The following is a 15803-nucleotide window of genomic DNA, read 5'->3' as shown; positions in this document are numbered from 1 at the left end:
TTCAGGGACTATCCCCTGGGTGGTACATAGACTGCGGTGGATGCAATGCATGTTTGAGGATTTCAGAGTTGATTTTTATTCCTGAAGCAATCGATGTAATGATCCAGTGTGGGGTGTCCGGTTAGATGACTGTTTTTCTTATGACTGCAGTGAGGATGTGGCAAGTGGGGATGTGAAAGATTTACTTAAGGCAGAGCTGGTGGAAAAATTCTTCTAGTTTTCTAGGTTACTATTATTAGCAGAAAGCAGCAAAGTAGGAGAATGGGAGAGTCAAGCACATGGACTAAGCAGATTCTAAGAGAGGCATGTTTTGGGGAAATGCAGTGCTGAACTGTTCGTTCCTTGCAGGCCCATTGTCAGTTAGCAGCAGTTACTTACTGCTGGAATGAAGACAGACCTTCTGTTACATGCAGCATGGAAACACAAACTTAGTTTTCAAAATCAGTTACATTTTATTTTCGTTCATGTATTGGCACTGGTTGTATGAGCTGGGAGTCTGCAGAAAGAGCAACAGAAGAGCCCGTCCCAAGCATCTCAATCAAAATGGCTCCAGTGGATCATCTTTGGTTTTGTTCAGCTGATACTTCTTGAGTTCTGGATCCACTGGGGTAGCAATAACCATTTGCACCACATACAAGTGTACACACTCATCAGTGCTGTTGCTGACGGAGACCTGAAAGACAAGGAGAATGGGACAGCCATGGACTAAGCACATTCCAATGAAAGGATGTTTGGGGAGATGCAGTGCTGAACCTTTGAATAGCTACAAAATAAGAACTAACTCCCACCCACTCTCCTTCAATAGCTGTAGAGACTGTTTCCATTTCCTACTACGTGTGATCAGTGACAAGTCTTTGTGCCTATGTGAGTGTGTTCCTCACGATCAGTGGAAGTAAAAATGTTATCCCCCATTCACGAGGTCAAATTCAATGCTGCCATAAGAATGTGCCACTTCCATTGGTTGCTCTGGGAGTAGCACCTGTTTATCCTTGGGCTGAATTGAGGCCACAGTCTTTATACCCCCAAAGTTATCCTTTCCACTCAGCCCCTTCATCTTCTGCTCTTTGCACATAAACCCAAAAGTTTTCAATCAGTTTTTCCTAAGGCAAACTCTCATTGACTTCAATCAGATCTCTGGTAATGAACAAATTAACCCTTTTTTTCTCCAAGAAGGCCATATCAGTTTTCAAAGCCACTCAGGAAAGAGCAAAGAAAGTTTGAAAAAAGGAGATATAAGAAGTCAGTTGATGAAAGGCAGGGAAGAGGAAGGAGGCACGTAGTGGGAAGAAACCCTCCTGTTGGATTTCCCAAGGTCTAAGAGGGTCTGTCTGAGTTTACAGAATGGGCTGAAGACTTATTTGGAATACTTGTTTGGCTACCGACCATACTGAAAGCACCCCACCACCAGAGGGGAAATCAAGGTATAGATGACTGGATGCTGGGATTAGGTAAAACACCCCTCTCACATGAGCTAGGTGAAATATTTTTCGGACTAATATTTTATTCACCAAAAATGCCATTTCAAATCTACCAAAACTGTTTGTGTCAATTTTGACTGTCAGTCAAATCAAAAAATATTTTTTTAACTGGTGACAAACTGTTTCAATATTTCCAAAATGATTCTTTTTGATTTTGGGGGACAGATTCACAAAATGGCCAGAGGAGGAGATGGTGGTATCCCACCTTATCACTTTTAGTCCAGTGGTTGGGAGTAGTCATGTGTAAGGCTACGTTTTAGTCACAGGTATTTTTAGTAAAAGTAATGGACAGGTTATGGGCAGGAAACAAAAATTCATGTCCCCTGACTTGTGTATGTGGGGGGGGCGGCTTGGGGGGAAAGCCCTGGGGGCACCGCGGATGCTGGAGGGGCACAGCCTGGTGGGTGGCTGCTGAGGGTGCTTGGAGGGGCGCAGTTCAGGGGGCACAGCGGGTGCTGGGGTGGAGGGTTCATGGTGCTGTGGTAGGCTCCCTAGCTGGCTCCCGAGCTCCATGTGCTACCTCACTCTGCCCCAAGCCTTGGTGCTGCAGCTCCCATTGGCTGGGAATCACAGCAATGGGAGCTGCGAGGGTGATGCCTGCCAGCTGAGGCAGCACATGGAGCTAGGGGCTGAGGGAGGGGATTTCCTGTAGTTCTTCTGGGGAGCCCCCCTCGGTAAGCACTGCTCCTCACCCAACCTCCAGCCCTGAGCCCCTCCACACCCAAACTCCTGCTGCTGCGGAGTGGTGGGGAGCAAGACTGCAGCAGCAGCAGCTGGTGCTACCGGCCTAGGGGCTCCATGAGCTGCTCAGGCGGCCCCCGGCCAAGCACCCAAGCCGCTGCAGAAGTCATGGAGGTCACAGAATCCATGACTTCTGTGAGCTGCATGACAAACGCGGATCCTTACTCACCTGGGATTTGGATGACCTGGGTTCAATATGATCCTCATCTGATGTACTGGGTCTCCTGTTTCTCAGCAGAGTGCTCAAACCGGTGGGATATGAGTAGAGTTGCCAAATGTCTACTCACACAAACCCAAATACCTTGCCTTGCCACCAGCCCTGTCCCTTCCCTGAGGCTCTGCCCATTCCCCGCCCCTTCTCCAAGGCCCCACCCCAATCACTTTATTTCCCCCACCCCCTGTTGCTCATTCACCTTCACCCTCGGTCACTTTCAATGGGTTGGGGTGTGGGAGGGGGTGTGAGCTCTGGGCTGGGGCAGAGGGGTTCAGAGTGTGAGAGGGGGCTGAACCTGGGGCAGAGGGTTGGGGTGCAGGAGGGGGTTCATGGTGCAAGATCTCGGAGGTAGTTTGAGTGCTGGAGACGGCTCAGGGCTGGGGGAGGGGGTTGGGGTGCAGGAGGTGGTTGTGTTCTGGGAGGGAGTTTGGTTGTGGGAGGGGGCTCAGGGCTGAGGCATGGGGTTGGGGTGCAGAAGGGAGTTTGGGGTGCTGTCTCTGGGAGGGGGCATCTAGGGTGGCCACTGACGCATCCCCAGAATACCAGGCCGTCTGGTACTTCGGGGATAGCGTGGACCCGCCCCCACCTGCGTGACAGAGGATGCCATTTTAAAGAGTATGCTGCCCCACTCCCATGTCCTCCTGCGTCACATGTGTGGTGTGTGTGAGGTCACGCCAGCAGGGGCAGAGCAGCGTGCTCTTCAAAATGCATCCTCTGCCCAGTGCAGCGTGAAACCAGACAGACCCACATCCAGTTTTACATCTGTACAGGACAGGGGATAAAACCTTGGGGAAGGAAAAAACAGAACTGTCTGGCTTATAACTGGACCAATGGCTTGCCTAGCACCACAGTTACCTGTTCGGTGAAATCTGCACAGCTCAAGTATTTGATTATGATGCACTCAGGGGCGGCTCCAGGCCCCAGCATGCCAAGTGTTTGATAATTTAGTTTGATACCATCCTGTCTGGCAAGAACTCACTTATCAATAGCTGGGATGTAAAATCCTCATTTCTGTATTGTTCTATCAGTGTAGTCTCGACTTCCCTATTGTTTTCTGTAATCTCTGTCTGGTTCTGTAATTGTTTGTGTCTGCTGTATAATTAATTTTGTTGGGTGTAAACCAATTAAGGTGGTGGGATATAATTGGTTAAATAACCATGTTACTACATGTTAGGATTGGTTAGTTAAATTTCAGTAAAATAATTGGTTAAGGTATAGCTCGAGGGTTCTCAAACTGCGGATCGGGACCCCTTAGGGGGTCATGAGGTTATTATGTGGGGGGTCGTGACCTGTCAGCCTCCACCCCAAACCCCACTTTGCCACCAGCATTTTTAATGGTGTTAAATATATAAACAAGTGTTTTTAATTTGGGGGGGGGAGTGTCACACTTAGAGGCTTGCTATGTGAAAGGGGTCACCAGGACAAAAGTTTGAGAATCACTGGTATAGCTAAACAAAACCCAAGTTTTACTATATAGTCTGCAGTCAATCAGGAAGTAAGGGGGGGAATGGGAACAAGGAATGGGGGTGGGGGAATTGAAATCATGTTTCGCTAAGGAGGAGGGAATAGGAACAGGAAAGGGGAACAGGGACATAGACAAGGCTCTGTGGTGTTAGAGCTGGGAAGGGGGACACTGAGGAAGGAAACTGAACTCATGCTTGCTGAAAGTTCACCCCAATAAACATCAAATTGTTTGCACCTTCGGACTTCCGGTATTGTTGCTTTCTGTTCATGCGAGAATGACCAGGGAAGTAAAAGGGTGAAGAAATAAGCCCCCTAACATAGTCTACACTGTAAACTCATTGAGACAGGGACTTAGCCACTTACTGTATATCTGTTCAGTGCTGACCTGGCTGAGCCAGGCCTCCAGGAAAAATAAATACCACAATAATGAAAGGCTTAATGCACTCATCTGTAGACGCATGTCTACACAACAAAGAAAAATCTGTGACTGGCCTGTGCCAGCTGACTCAGGCTCCCAGGGCCCGGGCTGTGGGAGGTGTAGACTTCTGGGCTCAGGCTGGAGCCTGAGCTCTGGGACCTCCCACTTCGCAGGGTCCTAGAGCCCAAGCTCTAGCTCAAACCTCAAGCCCAGACATTAGTCATGAAACAGCCCCGCAGCCCAAGCCCTGCGAGCCCGAGTCGGCTGGCACGGGCCAGCCACAGGTGTTAGTTGCTGTGTAGACGTACCCCAGGAGGCCTTGGTGAGTTACCACATACCCAACTATTGGCTATTTCTGCAGCGAGGTGAACTTGTGAGTACTACAGTGAACCTCCTCTGTATTTTTCTTTTTTTTTTTGGCCTAAAGCAGGTAAATACACAGCACCTGCCTTGGCAGAGCAGTGTCCTTACCCAGATAGCTTGTGCTGGGAGATTCAGGGCCGGGTTGACAAAGGGGCTCAGGAGCCTAAGGAGTTTAAGTCCAATGTTTAAGCACCACTGGTATTCACAAAACCCCCGCTCAGCTACCACCTAATGCTGGAGGTGCCTATATTCCCTGAGCACCTACATTTTTGCTGTAATTTTTGCTAGTTGCCTAAGTTTCTGCCACTGGCCATGTGCACTCCTGTCTCAGGCAGGTGCCTAGACACCTAACTCACAGCAAACCTGCAGCGGGATTCTCATATGAGGCTTTGTCCTGCCTAATCTTACCTGCAGGGCCTGATCCAGGAGGTGTGCTCAGAGCACACCTAACACCAGAAAAAAGAGAGAAGGCAATAACCTCCCTTATGACCTTTAGCCCAGTGGTAAGGGCACTCACCTGGGCCATGAGAGACCCCATTCAGGTCCCCCTTCTGCATGACAAGACAAAGGGAGTTGGTCCTGGGTCTTCTACCTGTCAGATGAATGTCCTAATCCCTGGGCTATGGGGTAGTCTGAGGCAGGGGGGCACTTTGACTCTCCCATTGAAGCTGTTCCACTGTGTAAGTAATTAAATATGCACTGGCCCAAACAGAGAGCGAGTGACTCTGTAGTTCAGTAACTAGGGCACATGCCTGAGATGTGGAGACCATCTTCAAATCCCTTCTCCCCACCAGGCAAAGGAGAGGAATTGAACCAGAGTCTCCTACCTCCCAAGCAAGTGTCCTAGTATGATCATCTAGTCTGGCCTCCTGTAAACTTCTGGAGAATCCATCATGAGTTTTGGTAAACTATTCCAATGGTTAATTATTCACACCATTAAAAATTTACACTTTATTTCCAATCTCATTTTGTCTAGCTTCAACTTCCAGCCATTGGATCATGTTATACCTTTTTCTGCTAGACTGAAGAGCCCATTATGAAATATTTATTTCCCATGTAGGTACTTACAGAAAGGAACCAAGTCACCCCTTAATCTTCTCTTTGTTAACCAAGTAGATTGAGCTCCTTGAGTCTATCACTACAAGACATATTTTCTAACCATTCTCATGGCTCTTCTCTGAACTCTCCCCAATTTATCAACACCTTTCTTGAATTGTGGGCACCAGAACTGGACACGGTATTCCAGCAGCAGGCGCACTTGTGCCAAATATAGGGGTAAAATAACCTCTTCTACACCTGTCTCTGAGGTCTATCATGATTTAGACATTTTCTATCTCTGAGGCTGAGAGTTGAGAAAGTGGTTGTAGAGTCTTGAATGGAGATCGCCCTCTGGGCAATCCTAAAATTTTACAATATACAACTCAAAGCATGTGACTCATGCTTTATAAATCCTGAGATGAGATTCACAAAACCAGCTTCTTTTCTGTAGCAAAATATCACCCGGCAAGTGCTAGCAGGGCACTGTACAAGCACACGAGAGATAGTCCCTACCTTGATTAAAACTTAAATTAGCCCTTTCCCTGCAATGTTTGATCAGTATTTCTTGTCTCAAGCCACTCCAAATGACATCTAAGTTCTTCTGCAGGTAGAACTTGACAAAATCCCTCACTTCTTCCATCCTACATTGAATACTGACCTTAAGGACGTAGTGCCTTGCACCAACTATGTTTTTCCGATATCTATACTTTTTGGCTACAAAGACTGGATATGTCTTGTCCACTTTCTTTTCCAGCTGTGGCTTCACCTATAGAAAAATGAAAGAGAGTTAGATGGTGTAATGGGATCAGCATATCCTTTCTCGTCATATGTCCACTTCCTCAGTTTCCCCCTCTTAGAATGCACATAGACTTAAATGCAGCATATAGCATTTCCTTTCTTGGACCTTGCTTATTAAATAAACAACTCAACTTAGATCTTTCAGCCTTATTCCCTAGGCTCAACATTTCCTTCTAACCAGGCTTCACAGCCCTGTGAAAACTAGGATTGCTGCCTGGCCTTTCCTGAAAGTCTCTTTCACCTGAAGCTCCTGCTTTCTGCAACCATCTCCCCCACAAAAACCCTTGTCCATCCACTGACCTCAGTCTGTCAGGTCCAGCTCCCTCTTAAAGGAGGCACCACCTCCAGTTTGCCATCACATGACACTTGGGCACTGTGACATAGAGACCCGTTGGTGCCAACTGTCAAAAGGTTCACTGTTCTTTACAAGCAACTCCTGTCTCAGACCTGACAAACTCACTACACCTAACACACTGCTTTCATGGTATTCATCCATGAAGGATAGCATGGATGAAAACTTGTAATTGATCAATACCCATAAGCACTGTAAGATGTGTGTGACGGGGTGGACTAGGCCTTGAGGCCCTCTGTTGGAGGTCTTGTGGTCCTGCCACCCCCAGAAAAGGGCAGTAGAGAGGTCCTCCAAGCTCCCTAGAGTAGCTGTGTGGGAAGCAGCCAATCCGGGCCCATCAGGTCAATATAAGAAGAGCTGCAGGGCCAGCATGAGTTCTGTACCTTGCTAGAATTGGAGGAGTGTGGATGGTGTGTGGCTGGCTGAGGGAGCTGCAGCACCATGGGGAAGGTAGTGCTGCCAGAAGCCAGGGAGAGCAAGAAGGAATCCTGAGCTGGTTGTGCAGGTTCTATCAGGACAAGGTGCTGAGGTAAGGGTGAAGATGGTGCAGGACTGCAGGAGAGTGGCCCAGGGAATTAGAGCAGCAGTGTGATTTAGATAAAGGGACACAGCAGACAGCTGCTATCTAAAAGGTCCTTGGTCTGGGACCCGGAGTAGTGGGTGGGCTTGGGTCTCTCCCCCCCCCCTGCCCATTAGCCACAGTGGGGAAGTGGCCTGGACATTGAGGCATCCCCAGAGGGGAGGACTGCACTGGCCCAGCTGGAGAGTTGTGGCTGGAAAGGCCCTAAGGGGGCAAAGACACTGGCTCAAGGGGAGGAGCCATGGAGCACAGATCTAGTCCAAAGCAGGGGCAAACTGAGAGAGACCCCTGTTGTACTTGTACCCTGAAAGGGGTTTGCTTTGCTTTATCTCACCCAGATTGGTCATGACTTGGCCGGAGGGCTGAGTCACTGAAGACTGACCACAAACAGAGAGTGCAGGCACACACGCTTGGCTGGGGGCGCTTGTGAGAGGTGAGTGTGACTCTGTTGCAGGGTGATATTTAAGGAATAATGTAACTATATTGAAAAGTATGCCCTTATGGTCAAGGAGGTAAAGTGAGTCACCAGGCAATAATATGTCTCAGTCATGGCCAATACAAGCAGGAGGGAGTTGTTTGTCCTGAGCTAGCCAATTATAACTTTCATTACTCATTGTCTTCTGTGGCACCAACCCAGAAAAGCAATGGGAAATCATCAAAGACAAACTATAAGTATCAAAACCACTAGCAAGTGAAAAGGAACAATATGATAGTGAGTGGATCACCCTGTCTGTGGATAAAGACAAAACTCTGATCCAGTAGATCACAGGGTAGAGAAAGACACTCTGCAACCATTCACTGAGGTGGCACCTTGATGAGTGGGGGAGCTTCCTGGAAGTCTGGCTCTTTGGGGCTAGCTAATTCTGCAAAGGACTGAACTGTGGGGTGAGAATCTACTCTATTAGATAGGCAAGGTAACTGTTAACAAGTGTTTTGCATTTTATGATTTTTGTTTTATATAGAACTACTTGTACCCATCACTCACGCTTGTTTCTCTTTGAATCTGTTCTTCCTTCAATAAATGTTCTTTACTTTTACTGTAAGTGAACTCAATTGCTAGGTGTGCTACAGGAGCTGTCATATAAGGTAAACCTGGGGTCCACTGTTCCTTCTGGAATGGAGGAACTGGGATTTCTGTGGGTATCCAGGGATCGGGGCTGGCTAGCACAGGGGGACACTTTGAAGGGACTCAGGGACTCGGTGCACTTAATGTCAATCTGCAGGGCAAAGGCAGGGCTGGCACAGCCCAGAGGAGAGCACCTGAGTGGCTGCCAGGCTGGTTGTGTTAGGAGCTAACACCCAGCTGGCAAAGGCAAGACTCTCTTGCACTGGAAGCAGGTTTGGGTAGATGTGTTTATGCAGGGGAATAACTTTAAACACTGGAATTTTAAAACTTATTCAGTACCAGTACTTCAAAATATGTGGCATGAAGAGTGCTACCTATTGTAACATACAGCTGAAGGGAAGGGAAGTTTGGCGCTCATCAGTGAATTGACAGTGACATTATCAATAACCTTTTCCCAGGTTAGGGAATGATTCTCAAACTTTTGTACTGGTGACCCCTTTCACATAGCAAGCCTCTGAGTGCAACCCCACCCCCATACATTAAAAACACTTTATAAATGCTGGAGGCAAAGTGGGGTTTGGGGTGGAGGCTGACAGCTAACGACCCCACATAATAACCTCACAATCCCAAGGGGTCCTGTTCCCCAGTTTGAGAACCCCTTGTTTAGGACAACTGCACCTGCATTCCCTCATTGTGTCCACCAAGGGCACCCACTTACGGGGGAAGGGGGGCAGCTCCTCAGCTGTCACGTCTCTTGGGCAGACCCATGTCTCTCTCTCTCCTGACCAATGTGTTCAGGCTGCACAACTTCCTGCGCTATGCTGTGATACCTCCAGCAAGCCAGAGTGCCTAACCAGCCCAGCACCTGTGCTGCTTTCTCTCCACAGGCTATGAACAGTAGAGTGCCAGCAGTGACAGGTTATCCCACAGCTCTTTCGAAGCAAGCACATTTATTCTTAAGGTAAAAACATTACACAGAAAACACAATAAAAACCCAAACACATTCTAGAAAACTTGCCCGAGGTCACCCCAGCTCTACCCTAGGGCTCTAGTAGGTTAAACCCTTGCACAAGGATTGCATGTCCCCCCCGCCCCACCTCCTGGCCTTAGGGACCAGACCTTCTGCCTTTGCTGGATAAGGAAAAGGCCCCAAGTCAGTTAAAACTCAGGCTATTTCTTTGTCTGTTGGGCTCTGGAGAATCCAGTTTGTATCAGTAAATGCAAACTTCTTTCCAACTGGTGGTACCTCTCTGGAGGTGTTGCAACCTGAGTGGATTTGCCTAAGCACCCTCCAGTCTTCTTAGTTCCTTGAGGGCTGTGATTCACCTCCCCCATGGGATTATGTACAATCCCTGAATTGTACATAAACTTTTACATTTTTAATACAATGAACGCCTAAAATACTTAAACATAATTCCATGAGGTTAGTCCCAGTTAGTGTCGTATCTGTCCCAACTATGTCACACATTTCCCTAAGATGCCTGTGATCACCCTCACCTGATGGGGGTCATTGGAGTGCTGTGGTACATCAACCCTTCTCAGATACAGAACTTGTTTGCACACCAGATGTACCATGTCTCAGAGGAAAGCATTAAAGAAACTTCAGCTGTCAGGCACAATGGGCTGCAACAGCTACAGAGTCTCAAAGCTCTGACCTGCAGCACCAATTAAATACTAATGTATTAAGGCTGCCAGAAAAGGCTGCAAATACCCTGGGCTCACTAGTTTAAACAGTTCCTATTAACAATAACAGAGTAGTTCCCAGTTTAACTCTTGGTGTGTTTAGGGAGGGTGGGCAGTTCCCAAGAAGTTAGTGTGCAATCTGAACATCTTAATGCATTCATGCAGTAGAGGTAATTGGTCGGAGTTCAGTTCTGTGGTCTGTCTCATTAGGGCAGAGGTGAAAGTAGCCGCTACACCATACTGGACCAGCTTTCCCAGACGGCAATTTAAAGGGCCTGGGGCTCCACTGCGGTGGCGGCTGGGAGCCCCATGTCCTTTAAATTGCTGCCAGAGCCGCCAGCTGCCACTGCTGCCCCAGGGCTCCAGCAGCAGGCCTTGGGTAGTGATTTAAAGGATCCGGGGCGCTAAAGCCCTCACCCCTTCTGTTTGAGGCCCTGCCCCCTACTCAGGACTCCAGAGTACCAGTAAGTCCTTAAATTACTTTCACCCCTGCATTAGGGGCTGCTCTGCATTGCGCTTCCACACTGATGCAGCATCTTTTGTGTGAGCATGTGACTCTGGAACAGTTTCAGTTCTGTGTCAGTGTCAGCTCAGGAGCAGCTGTTCTGATGCTTAACAGATGTAGGACATGGGGGTTTAATACGTAAGACATTCCTGAACAAATGTTGGTGGTGGTTTCTGGACTCAGTTAGGCGTAGGGTGGACATGAAGGTAACACTCAGGGGTCTATGAGAGGACCTGTCCCAAGGCGATGGGACTAGGGCTGTTGGGGGTCAGATTCACCAGGAATCTTAGGCACCCTGCTGACTAGTGGAATTCTTAGCCCTGAGTTAAGCACCCAGGTTTCCTGTACACTGTATGGGGAAAAGGATTCCCAGAAGCCAGCAGAGTGGGGAGCCATCTAAGTTAGCCAGAAGTAAAATGGAGAGAAAAGTGACAGGGCTTAGGTCCCAGCTCCAGAAAGATACTTAGGCACCTGACTGACAGGTTGGAGAGAGGCGCCCATCTCTGGTTGGGATTCGTGCTTTCAGATTGCCCATGAAAAGTGCTTTGTACCTCCTGAGGAAATCAGAGTTAAAATCCTTCCTCTCAGAAGGACTGAAGAGCAAAGCATCTTCTCTATTTGCTGTTATTTTAATTGTCTGCTTTGGAGCCTCTTTTAGGAGCATTTAGATACTACAATGATGTCCCACATAGCAACAGCACTACAGATGTGGAAACTGAGGCAGAGAGCGCTGAAGTGACTTCCCAAAAGTCAGCCCTGTGAGTCTGTGGCTGACACAGGAATCGCATCTGATGACTACCAATCCCAGTGCACTAACCACTGACCCATTATGATTCCCAGTTAGCTAATGAATGAACTTTCACCATTTATTTAAAAACACTTAGTCAGTAAAGGCAATAAATGTATTTTAGCCAATCATCAATGACATTTGTCTGTTGGCAGCTGGTCTCCCTTTCCATAAAGAGGTGCCTGAAGAAGGGTGAGGTCAGAGCCACCACACGTTTGCTAGTCCGCAATCTGGTGGTCAGAGTCTCATAGCTGCTAAAGAATCCTGGGGAGTTCTGAGTTGCTAATAGGCATTTGTGAGTCAAATACTGTTCAATATCTACCTCTCCACAGCACACACAGATTTTATGCAAGGGCGGGGCCAGAAAGGAGAACCAGAACTCCTGAGTTCTTTCTCCTCATCCAAGCCCAAGGTAAGTTTCACCTTCTAGAAAATAAAGAGCAATGAATAATTTTGTTTACATTTTTAAAGATGACTGAACAGGTGTGTGCTTTAAAGCACTCAAAGTGCAATGACACCTGAACTACTTTCAGGAAAGTATCCTACATATCTGCGCTCCGGAGGCTATATTCTGCTCTCAATTAACAGGGGAGTAAATTTAAAACCCCGGTTGACCCCTGTGTGAATTAAAGCAGAATCTGACTTGAAAATTCACCATTTGCCCCATATTTGTGGCCACTGAAAACTAAGTATTGCAGCCTCATTCCTGACACATGCTGGGTGCACATTTCAACTTGGATTATAAAATCTTTCGGACACTCTGTTAGGTTTCAACAGTGAGTGCACATACACCAGCAGTAACATATTGTAGGTCTCTAGTGTCTTTCGAGGGAGACTCTCAATGTACCTGACAAACATGAGCTAATTAAACCGCACGGCTCCCATGTGAGGAAGGGAAGCGTTATTCACGTCCAATTTTACAGCTGAGAAAACTGAGCCAGGCAGACCCAGGGTGTTTGCCCCATGCCCCCTGGAGCCTGAACAACCTTCAAGGGGCCCTAAATCATTGTCAGAAAAGCCAAAATTATTAATCACAGGAAAATACTGACATAGTAACCAACTTGCCTAAAATCCAAGATTTTCCAGGGATCAGACAAGCCCCTGGACTCCTAGAAGGTTATTTGTTTACAGGGCCCCCAAAATACCCACTTCCCTCCTCTGCCCCCCAGTAATGGGACCCTAGAACCGGCCCTGGCACCAGGAACAAAAGCCTGACTCCCTGGCCTGCTCTGCATTAGCAAACGGGACCTCCAATTCACTGCCAGTGCAGCTCCACTAGCCCAAGTACCAGTGTAGGCAGAACACTGATATTTTTACTGCCCTGTCAGCCAGTTCTGTACAGATCAGAGTGCGATGACACACTTGTAAAGACACCTAAAACCCTGTCTGCACAAGTGCTTCTACCACTGCTACTATCAGTGGAACTGCTCTGGTAGTTAATTAGACAGTCCCGACAGCTTTAGGTGCCAGTACTCACCACTAGACCTTGCTGTCTTTCATATATTGCTGTCGGGACTATCTCTAGAGCAACCAGAAGACTGAAAAGCAGAGGGTCAGAAGACTGGAAGAAAAGTAATGTTGTGCCAATATTTAAAAAGGATAAATGGGATAACCCAGCAATTATAGGCCTGCCAGTCTGATATCGATAGTGGGCAAGATATTGGAGTGGCTGATATGGGACTCGATTAATAAAGAGTTAAAGGAGGATAATATACTTAATGCCAATTAATGAGGCTTTATGGAAAATATCAAGTCAGTATGACAGGATCTGTCTTTTTATGATGAAATTATAAATTTGGTTGATAAAGGTAATAGCATTGATGTAATAGACCTAGACTTCTGTACCGCGCTTGATATCACATGACATTTCAATTAAACTAGAATGATACAAAATTAACATGGCCACATCAAACGGATTAAAAGAATGAACAGTTCTATGCCTGTGCTATACAGTATGTCAAACTAGATGGTCCCTTCTGGCCTTGGCAGATACGAACCTACGAATTTTCATGGACTTGAGTTAGCACAGTCACTTTTAAAGCATGCTTCTAATCAATCAAGAGGGCTTCCATTTTCAGTGCTGAATATTGGATTTTAAAGAAAGTTGTAGCTTCGCTCTCTAATTTCTCTAGAATTTGCTTTAAAGACGTACACTTTTGTTGTATTTGTTTCTGTTGTTCATCTTTCATCACATGCCACTCACCTTGTCAGCAATTTCTTGGATTTCTTGCACAGGCAAAGGCTCCGACCAACTATCTTCTGATGACATGTTGGGAAACGCTGACAAGGAAGATCTAGAGCAAATGTGATCAGAGAATAGTCAAAGATTTGATATTATGTAGTCACGTAGTCCTGTGATTTGTACATGTGGCGTTTACCATCATCAGGTTTGAGGAGGGGAGAGAAGGGAAGAAAGGAACAACACAAAACAAAAGCAAAATTTTAATCTTGTTAATAGTGAGGGAAAGAGCATTTTAAATATCACTGTGTAAAGTGCTCTGTAGACGTGGGAAAAGCAGAGGAAAAAAAAAAACCACCCAACTCCCATAGTTACGGTAATTGGTTCAGCCTGAGATGTTAATTTCTGAACTTAGCACTAGTTTGAACACATGTAATGGGTGGGTGACTGTTCTTGTGCTTAGGGAAGTGATTGTAAACACTGAGCTACACCCAACTATATCCAAACTTTAGCCTTAAAACTACCACACGTTCTCATTGCAGCAATTCCTCTTTAACTTAAACTGTGGTTTTCTCTATATCCTTAGATAGGCAAAGGCAGCAGGCCTTTTACTGTAATGATTTTATTTCTCTATTTTTCATTATAAAGCAGAAAGATTTTTCCACCTCTCTAAAGGACAGATAAGAATGCTGGTATATGCTGCCTCCTTACCTCTTCCCACCCTCCTGTTCCCCCCGTGTTGTAGTTTTTATTTGCAGAAATATGACCAACCCTTCAAAAGGAGCATGCAGGGAAATTTCTCTCAAACTTTTTACAAAACCTATGGACACTTAGTAATTAGACTTTTTTGTTTTCAGTTTTGGGACCCAAAATAATCTTCTTTTTCTGCATAATTCCTTTAGCATTTGTCTCACTGGTAGACTCCCATGAAAGAGGTGCCTAATCTTTAGAACAATTTCCCTTATTCCATTTACTCAAAGTACTGTATTTCTTCACAGCCCTTTATTTTTATATATATATAATAATATTGGAAATTAGCACTGTAGCAGAGGCCTCTTAATTTTAGTAAAGTTTTTGAAGGACAGATAAATTTAAAGGAATATTTTAGCAAAATATACAACACATGCCCACCCTCTCTTCCGCTCTATTTCCCCCAAACAATTCAGCATGCATTCAAGCCAACTTGTGTCCTTTTTGATAGATAAACCACTGGAAACACACATTGAAAATAGCTGTATATTATTAGTAGTGGCTTAGAGAGATTCCTCCCCATCAGCCAGGGAGGGAGGCCACACCACCTTGCTGCACCACCTACAGCTGAGGCCAAAGGATGGGGGATTCGCATGCTAAGTGTCAGCAAAGAATCTAGGGCCCTGGCCTTTGGGGTGCGGCAGAGCAATTGGCAGTCTTTAGCCCAGCTGCCTGACTGGGACAGACACCAAACACAGTCAGGCTAAAGCCCAGTGGATGGGGTAGAGCAGTAGCAGCCTATGGCCCAGCTCTCTGGTTGGGGCAGACAGCGGAGAAACACAGGCCATCTGGCCTAAGGTCATTAGGCACCACCTTAGGAGTGGGGTTGGCAGCAGGGGGTAGTGGGACCCTGGCCCACCCTACTTCATCAGGTCCCAGCAAGGAATCCCGCCACTGGGTCAGTGGGGATCCTGTGGAAACATGCTGACTGTGGTTTCAGCCACACAACCAGACTTTCCCTGGATTACTTTCTACCACTACCTGTTCGTAGGGCTTCGTTGCTCCTGGGCCCTCAGTCTCCTTTGGGTACACTGCACCCAGCAGCTCCTCGGGATACTCGGCCAATGGCAGCCTTAGCAGCTCCCCTTCCTCGGGGTCCTGCTCCACAGGCAGTGGTTAGCACAGCTCAGTCTCTGGTGTAGAGGCCAGCAGCAAAGTAAAGGCGTCTGGCTCAACTTAGCTGGAGGTCCTGCCTTTTATACTTTCTGTTCTGTCCCTCTGCTTCTGGCATGAGGGGCAGGTCCTGCCTGCCTCCACCCACTAGAGGGTGGGGAGTGGTTCCTCCCTGTCAGCCTTGGAGGGAGGCCACTCCACCTCACTATGTATTTTATAGATAAGTCACCCATTCACACACACACATTTGTATTTGTTCAGCATTATTTTATAC

The 15803-nt window shown here is 46.9% G+C and overlaps 1 protein-coding gene across 3 annotated transcripts; it reads right to left on the bottom strand.

Moving 5' to 3' along the window:
- Positions 1–428: 428 nt before the first annotated feature.
- On the bottom strand, positions 429–15598 carry LOC123358282 (cystatin-A5-like). 3 transcript variants are annotated; one of them, XM_045000907.1, is made up of 4 exons: positions 15398–15598; positions 13691–13781; positions 6375–6482; positions 429–673 (listed from the first exon to the last, which is right to left on the bottom strand). In XM_045000907.1, exons 2-4 carry the CDS (start codon positions 13754–13756, stop codon positions 539–541), a joined length of 309 nt encoding a protein of 102 aa, XP_044856842.1. In that variant the 5' UTR covers positions 13757–13781; positions 15398–15598; the 3' UTR covers positions 429–538. The 3 variants fall into 3 exon arrangements, with proteins under 3 accessions (XP_044856842.1, XP_044856846.1, XP_044856855.1); XM_045000911.1 differs by lacking the exons at positions 13691–13781; positions 15398–15598 and adding an exon at positions 7250–7495; XM_045000920.1 differs by lacking the exons at positions 13691–13781; positions 15398–15598 and adding an exon at positions 6756–6827.
- Positions 15599–15803: the final 205 nt, after the last annotated feature.

Source organism: Mauremys mutica, chromosome 1, assembly GCF_020497125.1.
Source record: "Mauremys mutica isolate MM-2020 ecotype Southern chromosome 1, ASM2049712v1, whole genome shotgun sequence".
Lineage (NCBI taxonomy): Eukaryota > Metazoa > Chordata > Testudines > Geoemydidae > Mauremys > Mauremys mutica.
This window is presented reverse-complemented; position numbering and strand designations above follow the sequence as displayed.

Coding starts and splice junctions, on each gene's coding strand:
- LOC123358282 (XM_045000907.1), bottom strand. CDS start 13,756: ATGTCATCAGAAGATAGTTGGTCGGAGCCTTTGCCTGTGCAAGAAATC. Junction 6,483..13,690: donor TCCAAGAAATTGCTGACAAG/GTGAGTGGCATG, acceptor ATTTTTCTATAG/GTGAAGCCACAGCTGGAAAA. Junction 674..6,374: donor CAAGGCACTACGTCCTTAAG/GTCAGTATTCAA, acceptor CTTGTCTTTCAG/GTCTCCGTCAGCAACAGCAC.